Raw genomic sequence first — 19,606 nt, forward strand, 5'->3', positions numbered from 1 at the left:
ACGTGGCCGCCGGCGCGACACGATCTGTCGTTTCCGCTTCAAGCGATAATGATTAGCTTTCACGTGTCTCGATTCACCACCTCGCGTCTCCGTCGCCGGGTTCTCGCGCGCGTTATCCTCGGTGACGGGAAAACACTACGGAGCAACGCTCCCTGGCCATTCCTCCGGTCGCGGAGGGTGCAGGCGCCGGCCGGCCGCCATCATAGAAATCAATACAACCCTACAACAGGGGAGCTTGCACCCCCGTTGTACGCGGGATTCCCTCAAACGGGACGACCCGTCGCTCTGGCACCGCTGACTGCGCGAGCGGGACGGCAAGTCCGCATCGCGGATCGCGAATCGGGATCGCATCAATTTCATCGCAGTTGACCTAATGACCGGAAGACCGTCAATCTTCCCACCCGTATACGAAGGTTGCGCGGGTCCTGTATAGAAATAAATCTCGCTCTTTTCACTCTTCCGCCCGTGCTTTGATCCGTGCAGGCCGATGGAGTCGCGGCGTCGGAAGAGAATAACGAGGACGACGAAAAATTAATTTATGCCACACGACTTTCTACGTGCTTCATCCTTTTTACCGCCTCACCTGGTGTCCGCTTTACTGTTCGCCGGTCCACCCACGCAGCGCGAGACTCTTCCGATGGTAATAGCACTCTGCCCTTGGGAAAATATACCTTTTAAAATTTTTAGTGACGGCGATCGGACATGAAAAGTCAAACTGCCGCAGTTAACTGGAGCTTGTTCCAATGTCCCTATCGCTTTTTAGTCCTGTCCTCAAGAAACGATACGTTATAACAATTTTGGCCCACTTCAACCACACTCTATTTAAACTGCTCTTTCAAAGTTCGATGGCTTCTCTTCTAACATGCAGGTAAACTACGTGAAAACATGGACCAGTCCTCCTTGCTAATCTTTTAAGTCAACCATCGTTTTTAGGCGCTTAACGGGAAAGTTGAGGAGAATTAGACGCGTCTAAAGAAACGCTCGCTGTTTACAATCGTGTAAGCATATAGGAAGCGGCTGGAAGCTGACAAAGTCATACGTGGAAATACGAAGAAAAGCAAAAGCGTAGGTATAGGATCTTCCGTTCAAAGTGTTCTTTAGTCAAACAAAATTAACTGCATTCAGCACGGAGAGAATTTTCTCTTAAAATTTATCTTGAAAGACATGCAATCGTGGGACAATATGGCATTTCGAAGAATTTTAAGAGAGGTCCCTGAAAATATCTACAAAATAGTACCACGAATTACAATTCTTTTGCTCTAGTAATGCGTCCCTGCATATATCCGCGAGTAAAAGTTATAATGTCTCGCATAATAGACTGTACTTCCGAAATTTATCATAAAACGTCGGACAACCTTTCTGACCACGACTGTACATATTAGAGAAGTGTTTGAATTTATTTCCGGAGATGATTCCGTCCGGGAAAAAAAATATTGCCTCAAAGTAATTTACTGAATATATCAATACACAGAAAAATGACGTATTCTCTGTAATATTATTCAGGTAGATTGCAGCGATATTTCCGTCTTTGCAAAATTACTTAAAAAAGACAATAGAAAAGCGCGAAGAACTCTCTCTTATTTATCATAACTTTTTATCCGCGCGCCTTTGCATAAGTAACGGACAATCGGAAATAAATCAGCCTCTGCCTCTTCGGCGGATCCGAAAGCGTCGCCTCCCTCTGCCAGCCTGCCGCAACGCCCTTGAAGAAGAGATGAGCGAAGGAGGAACGCGGCAGGTCTCAACGAGGCCGACGATCGAGGTCAGGTTTTAGACGCGCGTGACGTAGCACCGTCTAAATGGATGGTACCGTTGCTCCAGGAGGAGGACCAGGAGGAAAGGAAAGGGCACGCGCGAACCACGATCTCGCGCTTCCTCCTCGGCAACTCGCGAAGCATCGGTACCTGCTATCCGTAGCCTGGACCAGACGCCTGTACTGACCCACTCTCACTCTCACCTTTCTCTTTCCCTCTGTCTCTTTTTTTATTTTCTCCTCTCAAGACCGGCTCTGTCTTCTCGCGCACGCATTATCGAACTGATAAGATTTACACGCGTATAACACGCACCTCTTTCGCAAGATCAGTTTGCGTTCAAATACAGAGTGCTTCAAAAAGATGTTAATATTCACACGAAGACGAGAGCCCGGACAGAATTGTGTTGTACTCTTAAGACAATGATTTACGTTCTAAGGGCCAGTTTCACGAATGCCGGTTACTGTTAACCAGAGTTCAGTCGACTCCCTATCTTTTTCTATTTTATTATCTAAGAAGAGACGGAGAATCAATTAACCTGAGGTCAGCAGTTAACCGACGTTTGTGAAACTGGTCCTAAATCCTTGTCTTAAAGTAAACGCGCAATAACTGTCTTGGGTCTTGGGCCGGTTTTTCCATTTTCTGGTTAACTGTTAACTAGAGATCAATCGACTCTCCAGCTTTTTCTATATTTTTATCTAGGAAGAGACTAATCGGCTGACCTGATTAGCGAGAAAATGGAAAAACCGAGCCTTAAAAGTACAAGACAGCCATTCTGCTAGGCCCTGCGTCACCTAAGGACAGACTTTAAACATAAAACAAACCTTGCCTTAAGAGTACGAAACAGTTATTCTATTCAAGCCCAAACTTTTCAGAAACGTGCCTCAAGACTCTGAAGACTATGTGGAGGAGATTCCTAAAATATGATGGTTGAAGATGATGAACGGGTAGAGAGTTTTTGGCCCACATTCTGAGCCCTCTTTTATCGATAAAAGCTGATGAAAAAGGGTTCAGAATACGGGCCTTTGAAGACAAAATACATTCATTGCTATGATTCTCCTAGTAGCACAGTGCATTGACCAAACATTGGTTGAACATTGGCCCAACATTTGGTTGTGTTGGTGTCAGCAATTCTGTTCCTCTAAAGAAAGTTTTTTTCGTACAAGTGTCAGCATTTACTTGAAACACCCTGTACAGCTACTCGAAGGGGAGAAGATAAGAAAAAAGAAGCGCGCGAGATACTGCAAGGATTGCAAATAAGTTGCCGAGATAAAACGTACGAGGAATAGCACGTGTCCTGCGCGTACAGCTGCGAGCGAGAAAAAAAAAGTGATGCAGGTTGTCGACACATCTCATTAGCAAACCGGTGTTAAAATTCGGAATGATACGGGACAAATACTCCTCATGCGGTATCTTTGATCGCGTGACGCAAGTGACGAGTCTACACGGAACAGTAAATCGTTACGCAATTCGCGATACGGCCAATTGCGACAAGCACGAAGTATCGTTAGATGACGATACCTGCAATTGGGCTACATTGCGCCGGCAAACGATTGATAATTGACTAATTGCTGCCCCGGCGCAAGGGATGAACCGCGAACACGCCGTCAGTTGACCACGTCCGGCCGAGATGAAGCGCGCACTTGCAGCAGTTTTGCTTCACCTATGGTGGAATTCTCTCCCGGAAGTATGTTCCTCGAGGTAAACGACTTCGTGCTCCTTTAAAAGTCATTTTCGCCTCGTTACGCGCTTCGTCGCGGCGACGTCTCTTATCGCTTTCGAATATCGGCGATAGAAAAATCACGCGCGGCGGTTTTCCGTCCGAGAGACGCGGAAGGGAGCGGGTCCCGAGGTTCGATCGATTCTTTTTCTAACGGATTAACACTATTAAAAAGCAAACAAGCAAAAGTTATAGACTAAAGCGAGCCGCTGTTTCCTAGAAACTGCAAGATAGGATGATTTGTAGCTAACGCGGCAGGTCCATGGGAAATCGTTGCCACGATGATTAATGTTGTTCGACGTTTACGTTACTTAATGCTCAATTTGATAACAACGCGCCTGTGATACTAAACTCCTCGCACGTTTCTCGCGGGAAAAAAGAAGATACGAGTTTTCCAACTCCGTACTATTGTTTCTCCGCAGACAAACGCGATATTGAACCGCTCTTTAACGACCTCTCGCGCGATCAAATAAGTTACCTAACCGAAAAGATAAACAGCAGTTCTATCTCGCTGGTGCACGTAGAGCCTTATAAGACTCAAATCTTTCCCCCGCGTTTAATGTAATGAGAATTCCCGGTGAGTCATGTTATGCAGAGATACGAATAAAACGACGAGCGTTGACAATGTTGAACAAACAAATTGCGTTAGCAATGATGGATGAAACCGAAGAGAGCTTCAATGACGAGAGACGGAATTTTTCTCGCAGTTTGTTCAGCGAAGATGTCAACAATTGCACTATGACGTCGAGACCAATTCTGCCAGAACACTACGTCAAAGGTAATACGCGAGGCGTAGACGTTTGCATATGCGTTTCTGGCACAAATGATAAGCAATCATGTGTAATAAAAAGATAAAACCTCTGTGCAGAGATTAGACCGCCCTCCGGTGCACCTGTACTGGTGAACTTCAACATTTTAGTGGTAGACATTAATTCCATCAACGTTGAGGATATGGATTTTCGGTAAACTGAAATGAGAAAAGCTCCTTTAGAATTACAGTCAGAGATAAATCGAATGAATTCAAATGTATATAAAGAATGTACACGGAGAGAACTACATTTTACCTGTAAAATGTATGGTAAACTCTTTCAAAACTCTCTCATAAAGTTCTTCAAAATGCCACGTTGTCCCACGGTCACATGATTTTTGCGATAAATTTTAAGAGAAAATTCTCTCCTTGTAGAATTTAATTGATATATAATTAAGATCTTCTTAATTTAAAATATAAAGTCTATAGGTGTATCTTACAATAATGTATATATTAATTAGCGTGGACATGTTCGTCAGTCAAAGTTGGATAGAATCTCGACTGAATATGCCTGAAGAGATTTTCGAGGAAGGCGACGATTATGTCATACTTCCTCCGGAATTTTTCGATAATCTCTGGCAACCGGATCCATATTTTTTAAATTCCAAAGTTTCCGGTAAGCAGTAAACTGCGTTATCTGCACGTTGATAAATCATTACGTATATTGACCTAACTTTTCAGAGATCGCGACTCTAAGCCATAAGTTCTCATTGGTCACGTTGTACCGGAATAAAACCATTAAATATTCCGCACGCATTAACGCTATAGTCGCCTGCCAAATGGAATTCCAGTTGTATCCGATGGACATTCAAATCTGTCCAATTTATATAGAGAGCTGTAAGTTTCAAACATAAATGCAAATGCACGAAGTGCACTCGACAATATACAAATGTCGCATTTCTTTTTTTTATTTTTGAAATAAAACTCGGTAAATTGATCCGCTTGTTACAGTTTGAATTACTTGTTGTAGTTTCCTATAACAACAAGAAGTTACGCTTAAAATGGGGTGCGGGCGGTGTTACGGTGAATCCTGAATTGAAGCTTCTGCAATACGACATTGGGAGGCCTGCGGCACTCGAAGAAACTATAGATTATATGCTTGAGAAAAATGGTATATAAAGATTCAATATTCACGTGTTCCCTTCATTTAAATCTGAAATTTAACAGCTTGATCCCTTCGTCCGACGTTTTCGTTCCAGTCATTACATATTGTACGTTGTTAAGTTAAATCCTTAAAATCCAAGAAAACAGTGGCGCGTTGTTAACTACAGCATAAATGATGACGTGTAGAAATAAAGAGAAATGAATTTTCGTAGGAAATTTCTCGCGGCTGGTAGTTTTCCTTCGTTTCGAGAGGCAGATCGGCCACCACTTGATACAAACGTTCGCACCGTCGACTCTGGTGGTGATGCTCTCCTGGTTCAGTTTCTGGCTGGGCTTGGACGCGATTCCTGGTCGAGTGGCACTCCTGGTGACGAGTATGCTCACGTTGGTGACGATGTTTACCGGTCTTAAGAGCGACATTCCACCAGTGGCGTATATCAAGGTTTGCGAAAGTACTCCAAAGCGTCAATCATTTCTCTTATGCTACTTATTATCGAATCCTCTGTACAACGTGAATGATCTCGTATTGATATACATCTTCCCTTACATAACAATTTACACGTTTGCTTACGCAGGCATTGGATGTCTGGATGGCTGGCTGCATGATGTTCGTGTTCGCAGCTCTGGGTGAATTTGTCGTAGTCAAGGTGCTCGATTTGCCACGCGACAAAAATGATTCGCAAGATTCCATGGAACCTCGCTCGGTCTCGGTTTGTATCTAATACTGCCTCTTAACAATTTTGATCCTAGAAGGCTGTTACAGTTGTATTTCATCCATGGAATACGATTTAGCGATTAACAGCGATGGTGAAGAGACATAGCATTTGGGATGATGAATTCGTTTACGCAGCCAAGCCGAAGAATAAGCACGTCAATAATCATCTACTGTCGACTCTATGGCTAGATCCCGAGTGTCAGATAATGCAAACGCACAAAACCCGCTCTCAGAAAATAGATTGTTACAGCAGAATTGTGTTTCCTATACTCTTCTTGCTCTTCATCATTCTATATTGGCCGATAATATTGCTCAAAAGCGCCATAACAAAATGACATGCGTCCTATTGAATCTTTATTATTCTTCCATACGCATAATCAACGCTTCCCATTCTTGAAATTTGTGAAGGAGTCAAAGGCGTCGTCGTCGCGTCGATTAAAAATTAGAAACGTATCACGAGTTTGCGTGTGATAAAAAAAATTTTTTTTGTCGGCATTCGTTTATCTTTTTACACAATACTGTCATATATGTACATATACTATCAAAAAGTATTCGGTTTACCAAAGATTTAAATAAAATTTAATCAGCACCTACTTCTTCCTCGGATAAATCAGATTCGTCAGATGCCGTAATCGCAGAATGCATCGATACATCTTTCGCAGATTTTAAGTCTCCTATCCTCAGTATGTAGTCTATCGTGTACTGATTAAAGTCACATCTGTAAAAATATTTCCAATTACTTCCATATTTATGGCAACGTGTATATACGTATACTTAAGAAAATGCAACCGCACTTACATTTTGCTGAGATCATCGTATTTCTTTTGCATATTTTTATGTAGCATTAACAGCACTGGCATCTGAAGCGCGGAATTTATCCGTGATCCGTATTTCGTCAAGATTGTTTCCACCCACAAAAGATAGAAATGTATGTGTCTGGTTGATTCCAATTCGGACGCTATAAATTTCAGTAGCTTCTCGATGTAAATGTCTGGCATACTCGTCGTTGTTAATTCAACTGTAACATAGCGAGAAATCAAACGAATATTCATTGCATATCAAATCATCTATGTTACGCTCATTGGTGTATTGAATAAAAAATAGATATGAACTCACTTTCTTTGTACGGAATGGTCTCTATAACTTGCTGCGTTAATAGCTTCTCGTTCAACTTCAATGCCATCATTAATGCTAAAACAGCAATGCAGCAGTTATATTTATTTGTGATCCTCATTATTCTAGTATAAAGATGTCTATACCTTTTGCGTAGTCGCGTTTGTCCAGTGTTTCCTTCACAGTATCCGGAGTGACTCCAAGCTCCAATTGAAATGGATCGAACATCAATCCAATATCCAAAGAATATATCAGCAAACCTTCCGTTGTTACTGCCGCCCATGCTTGCCCTGTTTTACGATACATTTAAATACACTCATCTCAAAAGCGAAATAAATAATCAGTATCATTTATTTCTACCTGTAGGAGAGAATTGCAAACAAAGTACTCTCACTTCCGGTTTGACTCTCCTGCTTGCCATATCTCCACTTTTAACGCCTGGCAGTCGCAACGATATATTTCCGCCTTCGCGGTGCTCGATTAATGCTCTATTTCCAAACTCAGACATGTACTTTCTGTTTATAACGTCCTGCCAAAATAGGGATTACTTAATAAATAAAAGCTTGGATCGTCTTGTAACGTGACTCCACGTTTAAGCTTAATAAAGGAGAAATTTGAAATCTTGTATAATATACATTATTGTCACTTACATCGACACCATCCAGAGATCTGTTTTGAGTGATCTCGTATTTTTTTAACAATATCGATTCTTGAATATTGTAAATGCACACGTTCTTGGAACGGCCACCAGCTAATATGCACGTACCGTCAGCGGAGTAACATAACGTAGTGAAAGCTCTGAAAAATAGGATTGAAGAACGTGTCGTTAAGATCACACGCATTAACCGCATAACATTTCCTTCAATGAGTTACTCACTTGGACTGCAAATTCTTTTTCGCTGTGACGAGATCCGTTTTGGATCTGCCAGCGCCTAAATCGGTTCTGCCCTCAATAAAGCCTATCTGCCTTGCCGTTTTACATTCAAAAAATATAATCTGCCCGTCCAAGGTGGCGACAGCGACTTCTTCTCCGTTTGGTTTGTAAGTCACGCACAGCGCATCAGCGGTTAGTCGTATGGTCTCGTGCGCGGAGCCGTTTTCAATGGCATTCCATATTTTCAACGTTTTGTCCCAGGATGCGGATACCAATTCCGTACTGGCGGGGCTGGGATTGAATGCCAAGCTTGCAACAGGTCCCTCGTGACCACTTAATATCTGAAATCAAGTATTTCATTAAATACATCAATTTTGTGCTTGGCTTAACATAAATATGCAATTCTGCGGTTGTTTACAACGGTAAAAGTTAATATCGCGCGAATCAACGTTCGCTGACGAGCAAAATTACACGCACCTCTAAGAGATTCCCGAGCTTCATGCTCCATAGATACACGTCGAAGAAATCTTGACCACCCGCAGCGAGAAACTCGTCGCTCGCGTCGATCGCCAGGCAGGAGAATTGCACTGGACGTGGCGAGGTGAGAGTACGGAAGTTTCTGTACCTCGCTAAATCGTACGCCCGCACCGTTCCGTCCAGCGAGGCGGACGCGACGAATTTACGGTTGTGACTGAATAGAACGCTGGTTATCGATGACGTATGCTCGTGGAACGTAACAGCGCAAAATCCAGTTAACGTATTCCATAGTTTGACTTTCCCGTCGTCGCCACCCGTTATAATGTACTGGCCGTCGGGACTGTACGCCATATAGTTCATATTAGTTCGGTGCCCTTGCTGTTTCATGGCGTATGTCTCACTTTGCCATTCCCAAACCAGGAGCTGGCCTGCGTGGGTGCACCCTATGGCTATCCAATCTCCGGTAGAATTCAACGCGATCGACGAAATACGCTGTCGAGAAATGCTGCAAGGCCAGTAATTCGGTTAATCTCTAATATCACGTATGTGTAAAAGTTCAATCATATTTTTTTTAAATATGTTACCGCACCTTAATGAATGGATCAAATTGGCGTGTGGCATCTCGTATAAATAGAAAGAACCATTATTAAATGCAATTACTAATATCCGAGTGTCCTGATGATATGCAGCGGCAGTAAGTTTTGCATCTTTGTATTGCTTGTGAACTTCGTCCGCCAGATAAAAAGTCGCTCGCTTTTTGTAACCCAACATTTTCACTCCCTTCTTATCTTGCTCTTTCATAGAAGCTGTTGCTTCATCATCTTCCGGCAAGTCGTCTAGTAAAATATGCGTATTCTTTTTAAATTATTTTTATATGTTATATTATTACAAATTGCTGCTACATAGAGTAAAATCATTTATTTTATCATTTATGTTTTACTATGTTTTACAACTATTTACAAACACTCAAAGAAATTTCATCAAATGGTAAAAACTCTTTCTTACCGGCGTTTAATTGTTCAGTACGGGTTTTTAGCTTCTCTGGCTTCTCTATAATTTTTTCTACATCAATATCATCCTCGCTATCACTATCTTTGGGTCTTTCCTTTTTCGAAGGCGGTTGCCACTCAATCCAATCATCTGGTTCAAGCGTACTTTCCCAAACACAAACTCGGCCGTTTCTGTAAAAGAAATTCTCGAAAATGTAGAAACAAATTTAAGTTGTCTAGGAAATAACATTTCTTGTCCAGCAGCAAAATTAGTCAATTAAAAACTATTGCGTAAACGTTTTAAACCGCATCGCTTACTTGCTAATAGTGTACAGGTCATATTGCTTTGCTTCAAAGAAACAAGCTACAATGACGTCAGAATGACTGCCCAATGTAATCCACCTAAAGTTCGCCCACTTTTGTAAGCTATATATCTTGACGGTGGTGTCCTTTGAACCGACTGCTAATAGTTTCGAGTCGAAAGACCAACTGACGCACGTGGTTTCAGCGGTGGCACCGTGGAACGCACGTTCCATAACAAATGGATTGTAGTCCCCCGTTTGTAAGCCCGGCGCATTGAAAACGAAAACTGAAACACGAAAAATAATGTATTAGTTAAAAAAATTGTGTAAATACACCTCCGTAAGTTTAGGGAGCAAACACTTACGACCGCCTCCCTTGCAAACCGCAAAATGTTTTCCGTCTGGAGAAAACTTGACGCGCTTAGGGTGTCCTTTAAATCTATACTTGTGCAAAATTACTTTGCTTATCAAACTGATGATATGAGCTTCGCCATCTGCAAATATGTTACAAAGTTATATTTTCTTCAACACAACTACTTCTTCATAAACATAATTAATTAAATAATTCTAAAGTGCGTGCATACGGGAAATCTTACCTGTGTTAATTGCAACCAACATGCTACCATTTGGCGAAATATCGACAGCAATATAATTAAATCTACTTTCCACGGGAAGCGTCATAGATTTATTGCTGAAAAAGAAGAAACGTTTCTGTGTGAAATTTAATAATAATTGTCGCCATATCTTTCTAAGTTTCATGAAGCTCTTTGACACCTGATTCATACAGACTAACATTTCAATAATTCTTATATTCCTATGTAAGATTAATACCTTACGATTGCTTACTTTTTTAAGTCAAAAATCGTGATTCTGTTGCCCACAGGGCTAATAACGGACGATCCATCTGGAGAAAAGAGTAGGTCTCCTCTGTGATAGACCCTGCCGAGTAAGTTACTGAACTGTAACAAAACATGAGAAATATTACTGTAATTTTCAATTTTCACTTGGTCTGTGTGGCGATCGAATAAAACCCGACAACTTCTGATCGGATTGAAACTTGGATCTTTGGCTCGTTGGAGCAGCGCTCAACTCTCTGCGCCACGATCACCGAAAAGAGAATGTACGTACATTTCTTTTTTAAGTTTACCCTTTTATGGAAACGCCTTTCAACCGCGTTAGGTTATGTCAGCGTGATATTTCTAAAAATTCAGTGCTTAATCTTGATTAAACACTGAATCCAACACTAGACGCTTAGTTCCTTCAAGAACTTCAAGCACTAAAAAATGTATGTACAACACATCTTATAGGTTAAAAAGGCGTAACTTCATTGATAACTTGAGCAATACGATTTACAGAAGAGTAAAAAATTATATACTGCAACGTTTTTTTGAAGATAAAAATATTCACCTTGTAAGAGAACTTCATCTTTTTTTCATTGACGTCGAGCAAGTATTCACTACGTTCCACGTGCGCGCGGTACAACAATCGCCAGAGAAAAGCATGAGAAGCATGAGAGCTGCCACCCTTTTACGTGATCTTCGAACGCGACACGCCCTCTGTGGACATTGAAAGCGTGGACACGAACTACGTAGCCAACGTCCACGTTTGGGCTACCAGGCCGGATAATGCAGACGCACGCTTTGGTTGTATTCCGTGCTACGTGCCTGAAATGTCGATAAACACAGATGAGTTTATAGAGATTTCTCGCGCAAAACGAGATTGCTACGTTTGCTACCCAATTGCAAAGAAAAGAGGAGCGCCTCTACAAGTTGGTCTGTTTTTGTCGGATAACATTTTCATTTCAATAACTAAAGCGAACTACAACGTTCAGTTCAATCACAATACAATCGCAATGATTATCCGACGTAAACGGAGCAATATTGTGTGCAACAGAAAATTAGAATACACCCTGTGTATACAGCACCAAAACTTTCAGAAACATTTCAGAAACATTTGTAACATTGCAATAATGTTTTCTGAAATGTTTCTTTGGTGCTGTATGGGATATAAATCGAATCGACCTTTCTGACTTCGTACTATTTGGAACAATAGGCTGGCTCACTTATTTATGATCTCATTTGACTCTCATTTCCCGCACATTGTAATAATTTACCGGCGTAAAAAAATTTGCCGACTGCAAGACGAAAATTCAAGGTCTTTGAAAGTCCACGAAAGGGACGACAGATGGCGCCAATTGAAATTCGGAGGACTGAAAATTCCACGGGCAGCTAAAAACTTTTCTTATCAAAAAACTTAGTCTCGAACTGTCAACACATAAAGGACACAAAAAGTGTCAGAAAAATATAATTAGATAGGAAATGATTTGTAAACCATAGCGATTCCGAGAGTTTCTATAATTTTTAATCTAAACGTTGAAACACGACCGCGTTCCAACTCTCAGAGTACGAAGTCGCGGCGAAGATTGAAACTGCTCGAAACTGCTAACGTAAATTTTTACACGAATATCACGGCACTCGGATTGAAGAGTTGAAAGTTTCTTTAGTGAGTGACGTAATCGGGTCAGGGCCGCGATACAATTTTTTGACGAGAGTCGAGTGGTACAGAGCCACGGCTAACGTACGGCGTACGTATACAAATGAGATAACTTGCAATCACAAGACGCGCGCGTTCACGTAATTTCCTTTCGTTATCTCGGCCAAGATATTGAATATATTCCACAAGTACGCCGTTCACCCTACTCTTCGAAATTCCGCGATAGGCAGCGACTCAGCTGACGCACGGGCGGTTCAAACGTCCGGTCATGTGCCTACCGTGCGAAAAAAAAAGGAAAGAAAACGGCGAGGCCACCGGAGACGATTCCAGCCGATTGTCCCCGCGACTCCTCGGGATCGTGGACGAACGTCGGCGCAGATCGACGGGCGGGCATTCGCGCGACAATATCTCGCGGCGCGCGCGAGACTCGCGCGGGAAAGCACGGGACGGGAAGGAAAGTGTTGAGCGGAAAACGCATGTCACGCGCCCGCCCGTGCCGAGTGCGCGCGGCGGATGCGCGTCGACCTTGGGCCAATCGCCGGGCCCAACGTCAGCCGGCCGGGGATGAGACGCGGCGCGCGAGTGGCGGGCGGCGCGGGCGCCCGGCCAATCGCGGGCCGGACTGGCGCGACACGCCGCCGACAGCGGCCGCCTTTCCCACCGCGTTGATCCGCTCGTCACTCTCATCACATGACCCGCGCCACTGTGCTCCGGTAGGCCATATTTGACAGTGGGCCACTAGTTTAGCGACGTGAGTGACGTGAAGATCGCTCCTCAGGCACGACGATCCCGCGCGGCCGTATCCCGGTGCAACCTGTAAATACCCCCGTGATCGACCCGACCGCCGAGACCCGACGTACCAGGTCACAATGAGTACAGAAGACGCCCCGGTGTACTCGCCGTTCTTCGGCGTTATGGGCGCCGCCTCTGCCATCGTATTTTCTGGTGAGTTTCGACTGTTTGCCCGTCGCCACCTCGTGATCGCTCGCTCGCTCGCTCGCTCGCTCGCGTGCGTGCGTGCGTGCGTTCTCGGAATCCGCGGCGGCGACGAGGCCGCGAGGCGTCTCGCATTGCGCCTCCATGCCGCTTCGCCCGTCGACGTCGAGACGTCATCGACGTCGTTCGTCGACGTCGTCGCCGTCGCCACGGAGCGCGGATACGTCGTCTCTCACGCCATTTTCTCGTGCGGCCGTAAGACGGACGAAAATTGTGTGCGGACAGCACGGCGCGCGCAGATTATCGATCCTCCCCCGCGAGAAGAAACGCGGGGGAGAGCTCGTTTCTCCACGGGGCGGACGTACGCGGCGACGTCATGTGCCGCGAGACGCGTGACGAGCCGCGGCGGTGGCGGCGACGACGTCGTTCCCGTCCGCGATGACTAGGCTCGCGGCATCATTTTGGCCACGTTATCTTATCTCGACAAATTGGCTCCCGTGCGGCCACCGCTCGTTGTCTCTCTCTCTCGTTCTTGCTCTTCGCGCTCCTTCGCTCCTTCTCTAGCTCGCCCGCTCGCTTTCGGCCCGCGGATTTGGCAATTTCCGAGGAAACGCGGTCCAAGAAATCGGCCGCGCTCCCCCTCGGGAACCCGTGGCTTGTTCGCGCATCGGCGCGGAGCCGGACCGGGCGCAGCTATTTCGTAATGCCTGACCTCGGACGCCGCTAGAATTTTACGAGCCTCGGAAAAGCGACGGGCGGACGGCGGAACGGGCGTGCGCCTCGTGCGTGTCACGAGACGCGCCTCCCCGCCGCGCCGCGCCGATCGCCCATCGCACCTCCGCCTGTACCTTACCTGCGCCTTCTGCACTTGCCGCCGCCGCCGCTTCCCTTTGCATTTAGTTTCGAGATTCTTTCTCACCCCCTTTTTTTTCTTTTCCGTTTCCTTCGAATCGCGCGTCCGTCTCTTCCGCGCGCGCTCGTTCGCGGGGCCGCCGCGTATATCGAGCGAGAGGTGTCTCGTCGGCGCGAGGTGTCGCAGGTCGCTCTTCCCTTCGTACGAGGCGAACGCGCTCCCGGCGCAGCGTATCGATTTACAATTAACGATTTTCTCGAATTCGCGGTAAACGGCGACCCCCGGGGACCGCCGTCGCCGCCGCCGCCGCTGAGCGTCGCTTTTACCCCCGTCGGGAAGATCAATACGAATACCTTTTCCCGTGTGCGCCCTCGGCCTTTCCACTGACGGCAACGCGAGGGGCGAAGATCACGAGTCTCCTCGTCGTTCTTCCCCTCCCCCGAGGAAGTATCGGACATCGATCGGCGCTGTCGATCGCGCGGACGTGTCCTCCATCGCCGCCGGATTGATCGCTCGTTTCCCCCCCCCCTCCCCTCCCCCCGGAGTAACCTTATACGAGGAGAGAAAATGTGCTCCGGCGGAGGCATACAAATCGATCGCGCGCCGATTCGGCGGTCGCGTCCGGTTTGCACGTGTCGCCACCGAGAGGAATTTGCCTCCTCCCGCGAAGGGAGCTCCCCGTAGGTGTGACCAGCCTCTGAAATACGCGAGACCGAGAGGTAGCCCACTTGTTTGATCTACCGCTGCCTCGCGCGCAGGACCGAGCACGATCGGCGGCCGGCCACGAGCGCGCCCGTGGTGTTTATTTATACACGATAAGCCGCGCATATGTTCGCGCACGATAAGGACCGCGTTAACGGCGATTAAATGGCCACGATCGCGGGCGTAATCGGAGCAGGACGGTAGGGCCGAAGGTACGAGAGAGAGAGAGCGAGAGAGAGGGAGGGGAAGAGAAGGAAAAAAATGACACGATCGCCTCTCCCAGCCACGCCCCCCTACTCACGAGATGGGACTTGTGCGATTGTCATGTGACCGCCAACGTGAGAATCATGTGACTGCGATTTCCAGGCTGGGCTGGGTACACCCGGCGTCACCTGCCTCTCGCGACTGCGGCGGCGACGATTCTCCTCGCGGGAAGGCGGCAACCGGAGAATGACTCGGGGATAAAAAATGATTTTCGTCGCTTCTCTCCTCGCGTCGCGATCGTTCCGCGACCGTGCTCGATCGATAACCCCCGCAGGCGCGCTCGGCGTTTAAAACCGCCGAGAATTGGCGACGGCTCGCGATTTCTCCCTTTTCGCCCCCGTTTCCCCTCTTTTCGCGAGACTCGTCCTACGACGCCGGAGCCTGACCCTTTCGTGATCGTCAGGACATGCTTCCCCGCTAAGGGAAATTTAACAAATTCACCGCTTGAAGGAGCCTAAGCGCCCGACGTTGAGTTCGATGTTTTATCAAGATCATACCGTTACGTACTCAGGCTACGATAACACATTCAACATTTTTTCTCTCTCTGATTCGCGATTTTCGTTCTTTATCTAAGAATTGCAGCCCTGTCTACCGCAATTCTTGTGAACTAAACTTATCAATTTCTCTCATCATGCCGGTATGATCACATTATAGATACAAACCGAAATAATTATTTGGCTTTTATGTACAAAATAATACGAGACCGGCTTGTGGACTGCACAGTACAACATTTTCATATAAAAAAGCATTGAGGCTCGAAGTCTAATTCGTATCGCATTGTGTATTTAAAATTTTCAAATGTTTGCCCCGAACCAACAGATAATCCTGTGCTTGGAATGCTTCAGAGAGCGAGATATCTCGAACGTTTATCGGTACATTTTTTATAAAAATTATGAAACGATTACTGCGACACGTATCTCTTTGACAAAGTCTAATTATTATATCGTAGATAGTTTGTTGCGTCCCTTTGTACTGTGGGAGAAAGTTTTGAGCAGATAATTGCTTACTCATTATTGTTCTATTAGAGTAGACGGTCTGGCAAACTGTCCTTACATTCAACGTTGTCACTTCAACTAGGGATCGATAAGATTCTTAATTTTATATCCGATCATTAGCGTTCGACTCTGTGTAGAGCCGAGGCACTGACTTGCGCAATTGTGTAAACTTGCGTTACAATTGTCACAGTCCTGCAACTTACCTATTTTGTTTTGCAGCTTTGGGAGCAGCGTATGGCACAGCAAAGGCTGGCACAGGGATCGCAGCGATGTCGGTCATGAGGCCAGAATTAATCATGAAGTCCATCATTCCCGTTGTCATGGCAGGTATTATTGCCATTTATGGTCTTGTAGTGGCTGTACTCATTGCCGGCTCTCTTGGGAAACCCCCTAAATACGACCTTTATAAGTACGTATCTTCTGTGTGGCACAATATACAAATCTGTGGCATTTAAATCTCTAAGCTGCGTTTTACAATACGGTTATAACATTACATTAACATTAATCACGCTCTAACGAGAGAATGTAATACGCTTGTACTTAGCGGGAGAAACGACTCCGCGATTAACAAAGTTTTTTTTCTTCTGCCTAGTGGTTTTACCCACTTGGGTGCCGGCTTAGCCGTAGGCTTCTCCGGTCTGGCAGCCGGATTTGCCATCGGCATCGTGGGCGATGCCGGTGTGAGAGGCACTGCTCAGCAACCACGTCTCTTCGTCGGCATGATCTTGATTCTGATCTTCGCCGAAGTATTGGGTCTTTACGGCCTGATCGTCGCCATTTACCTGTACACAAAGTAAACGGTCAGTAGCGGCAACCTACTCCCTGCCACGGCTCCATGCAAGACATGTCGCCTGCAACCAACAGCGCTCCCCGACTACTATTATGCTGCAAAACTTGTTTCGACATATTTTACTTAATCACGTTACTCCATGCATAATCTAATTACCATCTCGGCTCATCTCTGTGCGTCCCCCTGTAATATCGTACTCAAGAAAAAAAAAGAAAGATTGATCTATTTAGCGTACGGACATTTAACCACGCCACACATTACTTGTCACACGGATTGCATGATTGTATTAAAGGTGCTGCGATCGAGAGGTGCCGGTTTCTTTTCTTGATTTCGCGACACTGACGCGCGACGGCGCATTTCGACGCTGCGGTGTTGTATGAAAAAAAAAACGAATGTATAGCGGAAAAAAATTACGAACGAAAAGAAGCGCGGAAAACAAAGGTCGACAGGGAAATACATATACATATTTAGAGAAAAGATCTCCTGTGTTAATCCCATTGTCGAACATTTCTCTTTCACTGTATAGTAATCATTTATAGCTTAGTACGACATTGAATTACCAGTTAAAGTAATCGGCTCTACTGAGTGTATAAAGGAAAATATGTTACTGATAAAAGAATATTTAGCACAATTATATATATACAAATATATATATAAATATATTATAAATGCAAACCGCGACGAAGAATGATACGGTGGATGAGACTGTAGTAAAAAGAAAAAAAGAAAAAACAAGTATGAATGCGAGTAGTCGATCACAGGTACACACGATAGTATTAAGTAAATTGAGAGAGGCTGCTGGACACGACGGCAATTTCACATTTTTACGGACATTATTCGTGGGCGACGATACGTTTGCGCGGTAAACGAGATGAGAAATTTGAGGGGGGAGGGGGAGAGAATCTGTTTAACCGGGTTGTCGAAGCCGCAAAGGCCAGCGGTCGACACCCGATTATTCGCACGATTTTAATCCGATCCCCCGCATTATTTCCATCGCCGAGAAAAACCGTCGTCGTATGTCGATGAAGTTAACGGGTACAGTGTCAAGTTTATGTGAAACCGTACGTACCAGTGGACACATCAGTACACATATACGCAGAACGAGAGAGAGAGAGAGAGAATGACATGTAAACGGAGGATAATTTGTACATTCCATATTAAGTTCGTTCAGTACAGGCGAGCGGGCGTCTGGCGACAAAATTCGGCAAATCGTAGGCCCTGCGTCACGTTCTTCGAAATCAACCAATCGCACACACACACACACACACACACACACGCACACACATGTGGGACAGCAAGGCCGACAGAAGAACGTGTGTCATCCTGGGATGGATTGTCCTTTGGGAGCTGACAATCGTACCCCTTGTGCGCGCATGGATTTTCAGCAGCCATCGCCTCTTCCCACGATCGTCACTTTTGGGGGTACAAAAGGGGAGAAGAAAGAAAAACCAAGTCCAAAAATGTGCGAAATCAGAACGCCCGCTTGCCATTTTCGACTGCGCAGTATTTTCTACCTAAGAAAGATGCAAACAAGCTCAACGATATAGGTGCATTTCCAGCGAAGAGAGACAGGGGAGGAATCGTTGAATTGAATTGACGAGATCTTGTTAGGCGGAAAAAAAATGGAACGATTTAACAGCATTTGTGGTCTGGAGAACCGCGCCGCTCTCGCCCTGGAAATGCACCTGTATGCATATCTCGCGAGAATACCATCGAAAACAATAGTCGTCTCGACGTCGCACAGTGGTCAGTTTGACCGATCTGAGCGGTGAAAATTATTTAAGTATTCAAATCGACCTTTATTTATAGAAATACGTATATATTATTTAATTCCAACGTTAAATAAACGTATATACGTATTTCTATAAATAAAGGTCGATTTGGATACTTAAATAATTTTCATCGCTCAGGTCGGTCAAACTGACCACTGTGCGTCGTCGGGAACGAAGAACGAGCGATAACAAACGTGGAAGAGAAATTGCAATTTTCCGGAAACTGACGGCGCTTAAAAAAATATATATATGAGAACCGAAAAACTGCACGAGCGAGCCGGGGAGCGGTGGTGGTGGTTCGTTTGCCTCTTCTCTTTTTTTTTTAAATCCTCTCGTTTTCCCCTCGCAACGAGGGAATGATTCTCATAGTCACTTTACGCTCGGGAGAACGCAGGCACGCTAGACACATTTTACCGCCAACTACCCTTCTTCCCTCTATTTCTGTCCGTTGTATATTTTAATATATGTACGATATATCGGGAGCCGTATCGGCGAGCTAAAGGCAAAAAGGAAGAGACCGAGAAAGACGAACCTGGGATTTAATTATAGTTGTACGCGCGCGTGTGCGATGTATGTACATACCACCACGATGCTTCACGCTACGATAATTACAATTTAGGCTAGACCTAGGTAAGGTATTGTATACCAAAACCTCGTGTAGCTGAGCGAACGGTAATTATTCGGGTAATTATACGGGAGAGAGAGAGAGAGAGAGAGAGAGAGAGAGAGAGAGAGAATGAAAAAAGTGTGAGAGAGATGTATGAGAGAAAGATAGATGCACCTGGCAGAGGGAGCAGAGAGAAACCGCTGTCACCACCGCTGCCGCCACCCCCTCCGTTCCCCGCCCTCGCCCTCGAATCCCCAACTCTACTTCTACTATCTTCCAGTGTTACTAATAGACTCATTGTTGAGCGCGAAAAAGTGATACTGATCGACGATGATTATTTA

At 45.3% G+C, this 19,606-nt stretch overlaps 3 protein-coding genes across 7 annotated transcripts in view; 2 read left to right on the plus strand and 1 right to left on the minus strand.

Annotated features, from left to right (window-relative positions):
• LOC105563999 (glycine receptor subunit alphaZ1) overlaps positions 1-6,462 on the plus strand; it is a 9,013-nt gene extending 2,551 nt beyond the window's left edge. The window contains exons 1-9 of one of the 5 annotated variants that reach the window (XM_012016052.1): positions 3,279-3,452; positions 4,179-4,249; positions 4,340-4,433; positions 4,741-4,895; positions 4,961-5,116; positions 5,250-5,390; positions 5,596-5,825; positions 5,959-6,093; positions 6,176-6,462. In XM_012016052.1, coding sequence (XP_011871442.1) covers positions 3,382-3,452; positions 4,179-4,249; positions 4,340-4,433; positions 4,741-4,895; positions 4,961-5,116; positions 5,250-5,390; positions 5,596-5,825; positions 5,959-6,093; positions 6,176-6,433 — 1,311 coding nt within the window. In that variant the 5' untranslated portion in view covers positions 3,279-3,381 and the 3' untranslated portion in view covers positions 6,434-6,462. Of the gene's footprint in view, positions 1-192; positions 869-933; positions 1,066-3,278; positions 3,453-3,923; positions 4,250-4,322; positions 4,434-4,740; positions 4,896-4,960; positions 5,117-5,249; positions 5,391-5,595; positions 5,826-5,958; positions 6,094-6,175 lie in introns of those variants that run through there. The other 4 variants (XM_012016055.1, XM_012016054.1, XM_012016051.1 and 1 more) reach the window with 4 other exon arrangements.
• A 101-nt stretch (positions 6,463-6,563) lies between these two features.
• LOC105563998 (periodic tryptophan protein 2 homolog) lies at positions 6,564-11,523 on the minus strand. Its single transcript, XM_012016050.1, has 15 exons — positions 11,261-11,523; positions 10,700-10,812; positions 10,450-10,544; positions 10,219-10,347; positions 9,870-10,140; positions 9,568-9,743; positions 9,152-9,398; positions 8,563-9,067; positions 8,089-8,426; positions 7,862-8,009; positions 7,572-7,740; positions 7,358-7,501; positions 7,215-7,289; positions 6,897-7,116; positions 6,564-6,816 (listed from the first exon to the last, which is right to left on the minus strand). Exons 1-15 carry the CDS (start codon positions 11,276-11,278, stop codon positions 6,678-6,680), a joined length of 2,787 nt encoding a protein of 928 aa, XP_011871440.1. The 5' UTR covers positions 11,279-11,523; the 3' UTR covers positions 6,564-6,677.
• A 1,492-nt stretch (positions 11,524-13,015) lies between these two features.
• Positions 13,016-17,611, plus strand: LOC105564002 (V-type proton ATPase 16 kDa proteolipid subunit). Its single transcript, XM_012016059.1, has 3 exons — positions 13,016-13,291; positions 16,316-16,505; positions 16,689-17,611. Exons 1-3 carry the CDS (start codon positions 13,216-13,218, stop codon positions 16,891-16,893), a joined length of 471 nt encoding a protein of 156 aa, XP_011871449.1. The 5' UTR covers positions 13,016-13,215; the 3' UTR covers positions 16,894-17,611.
• Positions 17,612-19,606: the final 1,995 nt, after the last annotated feature.

The sequence above is a fragment of the Vollenhovia emeryi genome, unplaced genomic scaffold (genome assembly GCF_000949405.1).
Source record: "Vollenhovia emeryi isolate VEMERY1.0 unplaced genomic scaffold, V.emery_V1.0 DF939169.1, whole genome shotgun sequence".
In the NCBI taxonomy this organism is placed as follows: Eukaryota; Metazoa; Arthropoda; class Insecta; order Hymenoptera; family Formicidae; genus Vollenhovia; species Vollenhovia emeryi.

Coding starts and splice junctions, on each gene's coding strand:
- LOC105563998 (XM_012016050.1), bottom strand. Junction 10,348..10,449: donor GTTGGTTGCAATTAACACAG/GTAAGATTTCCC, acceptor ACATATTTGCAG/ATGGCGAAGCTCATATCATC. Junction 8,427..8,562: donor AGCTCGGGAATCTCTTAGAG/GTGCGTGTAATT, acceptor ACTTGATTTCAG/ATATTAAGTGGTCACGAGGG.
- LOC105564002 (XM_012016059.1), top strand. CDS start 13,216: ATGAGTACAGAAGACGCCCCGGTGTACTCGCCGTTCTTCGGCGTTATG. Junction 13,292..16,315: donor CTCTGCCATCGTATTTTCTG/GTGAGTTTCGAC, acceptor TTTGTTTTGCAG/CTTTGGGAGCAGCGTATGGC. Junction 16,506..16,688: donor CCTAAATACGACCTTTATAA/GTACGTATCTTC, acceptor TCTTCTGCCTAG/TGGTTTTACCCACTTGGGTG.